This window comes from Notothenia coriiceps, unplaced genomic scaffold, assembly GCF_000735185.1.
Source record: "Notothenia coriiceps isolate Sejong01 unplaced genomic scaffold, NC01 NC01_scaffold00004483, whole genome shotgun sequence".
NCBI classification, from domain to species: domain Eukaryota; kingdom Metazoa; phylum Chordata; class Actinopteri; order Perciformes; family Nototheniidae; genus Notothenia; species Notothenia coriiceps.
In genome coordinates this window covers 154,514-164,143 of record NW_011337184.1, presented here as the reverse complement: position 1 = coordinate 164,143, position 9,630 = coordinate 154,514, and the positions used below count along the sequence as shown (strand labels likewise).

Sequence of the window (9,630 nt, the reverse complement as noted above, 5' to 3'; positions counted from 1 at the left end):
GGAAAGCTGTCAATTTCTAAGGCAACAAGATTGTAATGGGGTTTCACACATCCCCCAACAAACAATGAACAATGAACAGAACTTCAAACAGAACACCAGATGGAATTAATCTGATTCACAGTTGTGGGAGGTGTAAAAGTCACTTCCATCTGTATAGATAGCCTATTCTACCTTAATGATGTAGACCTACCTCCTTTGAGCTGAGACCGTAGTATAAATCAGCTGCCTCCATCAGGTAGCCTCAAAAGCATCTCTTGCTCTGTTAAGAACACCTTCTTGGGTGTCCAGTAGCCTACTCTTTGGGATGATTTGGATCCCTGGTTCTCCAACTTCAGCCTCTTTTTATTGAACCGGTACAGGGTGACATGGCATATACCATGGGACTTTGCCACTGCCCTGACTGATTTGCCCTCCTGAACTTCATTTGAGGCCCTCTGCAGCAGAGGAAGTGGCACTCCCCTGTCTGTCTTCCTCTTTCTGATATTTGGCATACTGTAAACACACGCACACACTTTACGTACAGTATTTTATTCAGTTGATTTTTACAGGGACAATGCACACCAATCAACATCAGCGCGATTCGTACCGACCAATTAGAGCACACTGGGCTCACAGGGGGGGGGAGCTGCAGCGAGCCGTTTAGTGGAGAAAGTGAATACTGCTGAATACACATACTTTACAGAGATGCTGTATGCGAAACCAATGTGAGTTTGGAAAATTGCACAGTATTTTTCTATTTTAGTATACCTCAACAATGGAATAATGATCAGTGGAAATGGCCATGACATGGGACCTTTAATGTTTTACCTCAGAAACACACTTTTGCTGATATCTTTCGCGACAGATTTAAACGTGGCTCCTTTTTTTCACAGCAATCTTTCCATCTAACTGAGCATGTGCTGAGTGAGTTTCATCACTCTAGCTTGTTTGTGATCGGAGATATTGAAGGCGTTACAACTGTCCCTGGTCTCCCTACCATTTAAAGTTGAAAAAAACACGTGACACTTCGAATTAAAGAATATTTGGCCAAAACACTTTACTAGTCATCAAACACATAGTGATTGTTATCTTCAATCCATAGACCCTGCTGGATTCTTGTAATACTGATATGCAATGCAAGCTGTTCTTGTGCATCATGCAGGTCAACATTGAAAGACTCAAAGGCTTTTGTGTACAATAGCTTCAGTGTAATACAAATATTACATTACATGTTAGACGCTTTTATCCAAAGCGACTTACATACTCAATACTGTGGACACTCTCCACAGGAGCAATTTGGGGTGAAGTGTCTTGCCCAGGGACACAACGACATGCTGACTGCAGTGGGGTTTGAACCTGTGCTCCCCTGACCCCAACAACAACAACACACTAGTCCACTACGCTACACGCCTCCTAAGCCCTATGCAAAGTTAAACAAACATGCAATGTACTTAAGACACAAAGATGGAAGTAAAAGTGTGTATTTATATCATGTAAGTAAATTGCAGATATTAATAATAATAATAATCTTTATTTGTATAGCACCTTTCATACAACAAGTGCAGTCCAAAGTGCTTCTCATAGATATTTCACAGAAAATTGATATTACACAGAATACAGATACCAGTAAAAGACATAAAAACAAACTAAATTTGCACAGAGTAGACATATATAAAAATTACATTTAGATTAAAGGTACACCAATGTGCATTAAAAGGAGGATAGTGCACATTCAACACACAATCAGGTGACAGGTTAAAATGCATCGCAATGCATTGAGAAGGTGCAGCAGACCAGGAGTTTGCTTGTATTGTACAAATGTGTTTTGAGTTTTTTTTTTAAAGACTTCCACCGAGCTGGCTTCCCTGAGGTCTACAGGTATTTTGTTCCATAGCTTTGGGGCATAGTTAATGAAAGCTGCGTCACCAAACTTATTTTTGCCACTGTTTCTTTCTTCTATATATAGAAACAAATATATACATAAACCAATAACCAAAAAATAGAACAGAATGTCAAATCAAATACTGACCAGTAGAATAGAAACTATACAGTGTAAAGTATGATACTTAAGGATATGTGGAATATATACATGTGTGTATAATATAAACATTTGTAAGTTATGCCGCTTGGCAGAGCTCAGGAGAACAGTCTTATGGCCAGTAGGGTAAACAAAGGATTTATATGTGTGTCTGTGTGCGTGTGTGTGTGTGTTTGTGTGTTAGGTATCCTTGAGTACAGTGATGACACGGCCATGGCACGTTGTGTGGTCCAGTCTCTTCTCACCCGTGCCGGCTTCGATGAGCGGGACATGGCTCGCAGGTAAGAGGACGAAACACCAAAAGCTTATCTGCAGAGTTTAAGTGTATTAAAGCGTAAATATTGTCCCAAAGCTTTTCAAATAAATTGAGGTGAAAAATACACTCCCTATGTTTCCCCCCGAGGTTTGCTAAGGAGTACAGTGCTTCCCCGGGCCGCGGGTATGGATCCGGAGTGATCCAGGTGCTGAAGAAGCTGTCCTCCCCTCAGCTCAATGACGTGTACCAGCCTGCCAGAGACCAGTTTAATGGTCGGGGCTCCTTTGGGAACGGGGGAGCCATGAGGGCGGCCCCCTTCGCACTGGCTTTCCCCGACCCAGCTGATGTGAAGAAGGTGAGCATTAAACATCCTCCGGACAAAGACCACCCCCATGTATTGTCGAAGCTATGCACATTCTGAGAATCGCCTCACTTAGAGTCCTAACTTACCATTTTAATTAACTGATCCCTGATTGTAAATGATAAACTCACATTAGTGAGAATAATGTAATAAGCTACTTATTTCTCACAATTTTAAACACAATATCAAATACTTTAGCCAAGTACCATTGCACTATATTTTGTTTAGCTGAAGCTTTTATCCATAGCCACCTATAATGTGTGCAATCAATCAAGAGGATACAAATTCAAAACAGTAAGAATCCTGCAAGTACATTAGCTTAAAAAAGGCCAAACAATTCATGTGCTATATACAGATGAAAGAAGAAAAAACAAAAATAATATACTCAAAGCAATTATTTTCATAAATCATGTATTACATAAGAAAGTGGTGTAAGTTAGATTCTAGTTCAAGGTGTCTGACTCGAGTCTTGATCCCAGCTAATATTTATAATGTAAGATATATCTTGAGAAGAGCAGCTAAGACCAATGTCTTTAGGCTTCTTGGCTAACAGTGTCAATATACTGTACAACACTTACACTGGGATATATGGTACTGTGGTAAATAAAATGCAATGTCAGCCAACATCCAGACCCAGTTGATAGTGTAAAAGTCACAAGAAAATGTAGACAAACAACTTCTATCTTTATATGCACAAGGTGTGTTTATTATTTACTCAACTAAAATGGAAGAAATGTTAAAAGATGTTACTCTGAACAGTCTACGTTACAATAGTAACCCACCGACACTGTCCAACCATATCTGTGTTACCGTGATGGTAAAAGAACACAGAAAAGGCTAATTTGAGATCATTTCTTGTGTTTATCCACAGATGATGATGAATTATGTTCCCGGAGTCCGCAGCTATAATATTTATTGGTTAATTAATCGAAAATAATAATATTGTCAGCTAGTGGCAACATCTGTAGTCAATGGAATAAAAAAAAAGACTACAAATCCCACTGCCATCCTATTAAAAGACACTTCTATGGGCAACCTGTGTGGAAGATGCAGACGGGCGGGATTTTCTTAACCGTTATATTCTTAAACCGCATAACAGAAGAAAGATGATCTAAGTTTTCTTATCATTTTATTTAAGTTTAGCCTTTTAGTTGTTTTGATTTGTTTTGACTCTTTTCTAGGTTGAATATGTTTTGAACACAGTTGCATTGATAGCCCCCTGACTTGTTGTTAATACAGAGTTGGTGTGATTTCTTAATTTTTTTTCCTCTGCAGTTTGCTCATCGCGGGGCCATGCTGACCCACTCCTGCTCTCTTGGCTATAACGGGGCGGTGCTGCAGGCGTTGGCCGTGCACCTCTCCCTGCAGGGGGCGCTGGACTTGCCCCTCAAGTTCATCAGCACGCTGATCACACAGATGGAGGACGTGGAGAGCGACGAGGCCACGCTCAATGACGCCAGAATGTGAGAACTACATTAATATAACCATAAGATAATGTCTAATGGTTTCCAGGAAGTACTGCAGGGGTTTTTCTTTGAGTGATTGTCTAACATGGTGTTTCTGTGCAGCTTAAAGGAAGCAGAGAAGCCGTTCTGCGAGCGCCTCCACAGAGTGAGCGACCTGATGCACCGAAGCAAGGTCAGCATCGAGGAGGTCATCTCTGAACTGGGTCAGTATCTGCTGATTTTCACTTAACCCCGACTTTCATCGAGGTTTTAACATGGTTTTAGTCATCCATTCGTTCTTTTCCGGTCCTGCCATTAGCCGCTTTGACACCAAGTACTTTGCCGTACTTAGTTCCCAGCACTTAGTACCCCCATAGAACTAAAGAGCAGATCGCGTTCACACCGGAATAAGTTTCCTGAGGCAAGATTACGCAAATGAAGCCGCTGACGTCACTTCTTCTTCTTCTGCTTTGGGTTTACTGGCAGGCCGCAAACAACTTCACGGCGTATACTGCCTCCCGAAGTCCCTGAACGGAAGTCCCCGGAGTTGGGGACTGGCTTCAGTAGAAGCTGCTGTTTTTTTTTTTGTGTTGCCATAAGTTAGTCTCTCTGCGTTTGTGTGCTGGGCTAATGCCTATCCCCTGTCTAATGCCAGCAAATACAATGGCGGCTTCACAAAACTTTTCAGAGTTTTACGGGGCGTGGTTTGCAATTCGCCCAGCCAATCAGAAATTGGAACTTTTTTCTCCACAGGATAGTAACACCTCTCTAGCAGGGACTGAAAAGGGGGAAAGTTCTCATGAACTAAGTTCTCTTTTTGGTGTGAACGCAAAATCCCAGGAACTATCGGAACAAAACGGGAAAAGTACGTGGAAAAGTACTCCGGTGTAAAAGCGCCTATTGACTGTTTCCAAATTTTTTTATTGTAAACACACAGCATTTTGTTTTGTTATCCAACAAATTACACTTTTGTATCATTAAAAAATCTCCCAGGTAAATTCTCAATGAATCACTTGTCTGAAAATATTGGAAAAAGCCTGAACAGTTTCCTGATGTTCTTCAAATAGTTCTTAGTCACTTAAAATCACTTAATGTAATAATAATGTTTTCACTACTGTGATTGGTTATGACAACACATATAGTAGAATATCATTTTTTGACTTTTTTAAGGATTTATCATGACAGAGCAAATGGATTGTTTCACTAAGTGGTGAATCCCTCCTGATCCCAAACACATTTATTTTACATGTTTGATTTTAGAGCAGCCCATATCCTGTGTATTATCCTTACTTCTTATCACTCAACGTGTCCTGTCTTTTCTTCCAGGCAACGGCATCGCGGCGCTCCACTCAGTCCCCACTGCCATCTTCTGTGTCCTGCACTGCCTGCAGCCTAGAGAATGCCTCCCAGAGAACTACGGCGGCCTGGAGAGGACAATAGCGTACAGCCTGGCCCTGGGAGGGGACACAGACACCATAGCCTGCATGGCAGGGGCCATCGCCGGGGCCCACTACGGCATCGAGGCTATCCCTCAGTCGTGGATAAAGTGCTGCGAGGGGGCGGAGGATGCAGACATGAACGCAGAGCGGCTCCACATGCTGTACCAGCAAACATCACAGGGGGGCGGGACAGGGGACAGGGGAGCCGAGCTGTGGAGCTGAAAGCCAATCAAAAGCTTCTAACGGCACAGAGAAGAAAGCCAGAGCGGAGTGATTCTTACTGAGTGACACACACCCACACATATGATGATTTCAAAACTATGACAAAATGTGTTTTTTTTCCATGACTGAAGGGAGACAATGATGAGACGGCATTGACGCCATTGAAGACCAACTGTGACAATATCAACATGCAATATTCATGAAAACAAAAATGTAGTTAAAAAATATAAACTTCACTAAAATCATTTTATTATAACTTCTACTTCTGTTCCCATCTCTGTCTCTCTGAAAAACACACATACCACATGCCCTACCGCTCAATTGTTCTCCGTCAGACAGTTGTCAGCGCTACTATAAGGCATAAACTCAATGTACAAGTTGAATTGGGTTCGGGTTATTATTTTATATTATGATTCTTTTTTTCCATGTCAGGCGTAGCAGATTGGCTCTCATTACGGGTTGGGTGGGTGCACATCACCAATAAACACAGTCAGTATCAAAGGGGGCCGAGCTGCGTTTTTATTATCAAACAATTATAAGATGCTATCTTCTGTGAAAAAGTTTGTCACAAATGACAGAATTATTGGTTTCGGTTGGACTAGATTTGATGGAAATAGAATAAAAGTTGACTAAATGTTGTGACTTCACATCGACTAAAACTATGAAGGCTAACTACCATGACTTAAAATCTAAACTAAAAAGCATATTATAATTCATGAGCTCAACTATTCCTCAACTATTCCTTTTAAACTCAATCTCAAACAGCTGCCAAGGTTAATACTAACACATAAAGAAACATCTTGACTCGTAGGCTTCAGTAGTGGGGGATCGACCCCCCTACGCCATGAGCCACAGCCACTACAGAATGTTAAAGTAAAACAAACAAGATGCGTAACCAGACAGACTAGATTCACTTTATATGATATGTGTTGTCATAGATACATTTGGTGTGTGTATGCATGCCCGTATACACACACACTCTGCTCTTTCCTGTTTTGTGTTAAACAATCTTCTGTCTTGTGAAAGTTGCACTATTAATTGGCCATGTCTTGTTTTTATCCGTTTGATGGATAACAATTATTTAATAAACATTTTTTTTGTAAATTCAAATCTGTATCAGTGCTCATTTTGTATTTAAGATACAAAACATCAAATTAGATTAAGGAAGGTCAGCTCAATGGAGATGGAGGCTCTTAGTAAGCTAAATGCTAAATGTTCAGCTGGTTAATATATAGCTTATTCTTTGGTTTGTGCGTTGTGCTAACATAATTACAGTGGTGGAAAGTCACTCAGGACATTTAGTCAAGTACTACTTAAAGGTGGGGTAGGTAATTTTGGAGAAACCAGCTCAAGTGCGCTAGAATTTGAAAATACACAGCCGGAAAAAAATCTGCCACTTCCTTACAGAGCCCCTCCTCCAACACACACGAACGCGCACATGACCAATGAGGGCACGAGATAAGTTTATGCACAGATGGAAGGCTGACAGGCAGGTAGGCCATCCAGTTATTTTAGCCGGGCCGGCTAAAATGATTGGTCGTGCTTTTTACAGTAGCCTACTATGGCTTCCACAGATGAAATTTTTTAATGGATTTTTTGTCAAAGATATTCATTGCTATCGGGATGTTAAGAGCATTCCATGGAATATAACAACAAGTGTATCTCGAGCCGGTTTCTCAAACTACCCCACCTTTAAGTAAACATTTCAGGTACTTAAACTTGAGTATTTTCTTTCTATGCTTCTTTATACTTCTACTCTGCTACAATTCAAAGGGAAATATTGTACTTTTACCAAGAAGCTTTATTTGACAAACACTTTATAGATTCAGATTTTCACAGATAACCACAATAAAAAACTTTAAACAATGATGTGTTGATGTGGATTAAACTACACTTAACTAAAAAAATGAGTGAAAACAAAACATTATTTGCTAATTTTGCAAATGTTTTGATAATTTTTTTTTTACAGTTTCAGCTTCTTATGTGTAGATTCGCTGCGTTTCCTCCTTTATATATATATATGGCCTATATATAACCTAAACACCTGGGAATTCCTGTGTTTATTTTCATTTGAGTTTGTTATAAATGTTAATTTGCAGAAGTTTCAAGATCAACATTTTTTAAACAAATCCCCGAATTTTTTCTGCACGGTAACCTACACAAGCTTAGATAGCCAAAAAGGAAATAACTGTTAACATTAACCCTGCCTTTGGATGTAAACTACTTACATGTATCAAAAATGCTCTTTGAAGTATTGGAATAGTGAAACAATTACACTGTCCTAACCATTGTTGTAAAATTTGCCACTAAACACGTTTTCGTTCGTGTTTATGATAGTTCATTACTAAAAATCCAGTAGGCTGATAAGTTCACAGTTTTAAGTTGAAATTGGGTAGTACGCATAGAATTTGTATATTTTTACGCTAACGGAAAAAAGGAGAGGTACACTTAGAGGGGTCCCGCCAACAACTTCGGTAAAGATACGCACTGACCGATATATGGACGACCACTTACCTCGATGGCTGCCTAACATCATACTGCCGGTTTTCTCGAGTAAAGGAGTTCGCGATCATCGCCATGGACCGTCATTCTAGTCGATGAGGTGGTAGAATATAACAAAATTATCTAAGTCCATCATGTCTAGGTCGAGGCTATGTGTAACTGTACTGAATAAACTGACAATTTTACAGGTAGAAAGTTTCCTCGTACTCCTTCTCACTTTGAAGGACATCTAGTAGTGCGTCACTAAAAAGGTTTCTTATGTATACTCGATTAAGCCTCAAATGTATATACAATGTAAACACAAGGAAGATAGTGAACCCCGTACAAATTGACAGTTGTTTTTGTGTATGAAAAATCAGTATGCACAGACTAGACTTTAATATGTAGATGCTCAACGTGTATTCTGTATTCATACTCTCTGGGGAACCCTTAATGGACCTAAAGACGTATTCAACACCACTATTTTAACTACCTCTCGGGTGACGACCGTCTTTTTGAACGACGTGCAAACTTCACCGACTCAAACGTTTTCTCGTGGACCCTAAGGTGTCCGTGATGACCGGTTGTTATAAAGACACCTGTCTAACTTTGGTTCAACTCCAACAAAACCTTCCCTTCGTGGTGTTGCGATACACACCCTCTTCTTTTGTCCGGTGTCCTGTGTGGTTGTAGTTTTGGAGTAACAGGTTGACACTTCATACCACCTCCTCGTAGGTACCAAACCCCGCCAGAAAACGACGGAGTCGGCGGACCTCTAACGGTAAGTAGCTGCCTTTTTACTTAAGAGTTCAAATAGTTCTGAAAACGGACCTCCGTTGAATTCCGGGTAGACAAGGTGGTTATACGTTTCTGTAGTTGTCTTCTACCCACTTACGTTGTCCTGGTTGCTAGGGTGTCGTGGTCCTTCATTTAGTGTCGTCTTACCGTAAGTTGTCTTCCTTCTATCCGGAAGAACTCCCACTCCCGGTCAGTCGTCAGGGTCCAGGACTTGGAGTCTGGGTTAACTCTACGACACCGTACTGGAAGTTCTTTTGTAAGTGTGGTCTGTAGAGAGTTCGTATAACGATTGACTTTGTCAAACATTTCTTCCCTTACAGGTTTTAAGGAGTGACTGGCAATCACTCTCTGAACGAGGTCCCGAAGGTTGCATTCCGGTAATGGTGTAACTCCCTGTACTATTATATGGTCTAGGGACTAGGTACAAGAGACTATGATCACGATGCGCGGTGGGTGTTAGTGGGTTATAAGTGGCCGAGTAAAAGTCCCCAAAAATCCAGGAAACAGGCAGATACCAGTACTAGCGGTCACTACTAACCTTTTGTCTGACGTCTACAGATTGCGTCCTGTTAGACGAGGTCTCTATAGGACTTCCTTGAACAATTAGGTTT

At 40.7% G+C, this 9,630-nt stretch overlaps 1 protein-coding gene across 1 annotated transcript in view; it reads left to right on the top strand.

Annotated features, from left to right (window-relative positions):
- Positions 1–6,000, top strand: part of adprs (ADP-ribosylserine hydrolase) — a 22,108-nt gene extending 16,108 nt beyond the window's left edge. The window contains exons 2-6 of the mRNA XM_010767502.1: positions 2,202–2,298; positions 2,421–2,628; positions 3,910–4,097; positions 4,203–4,303; positions 5,406–6,000. Coding sequence (XP_010765804.1) covers positions 2,202–2,298; positions 2,421–2,628; positions 3,910–4,097; positions 4,203–4,303; positions 5,406–5,740 — 929 coding nt within the window. The 3' untranslated portion in view covers positions 5,741–6,000. The remainder of the gene's footprint in view (positions 1–2,201; positions 2,299–2,420; positions 2,629–3,909; positions 4,098–4,202; positions 4,304–5,405) is intronic.
- Positions 6,001–9,630: the final 3,630 nt, after the last annotated feature.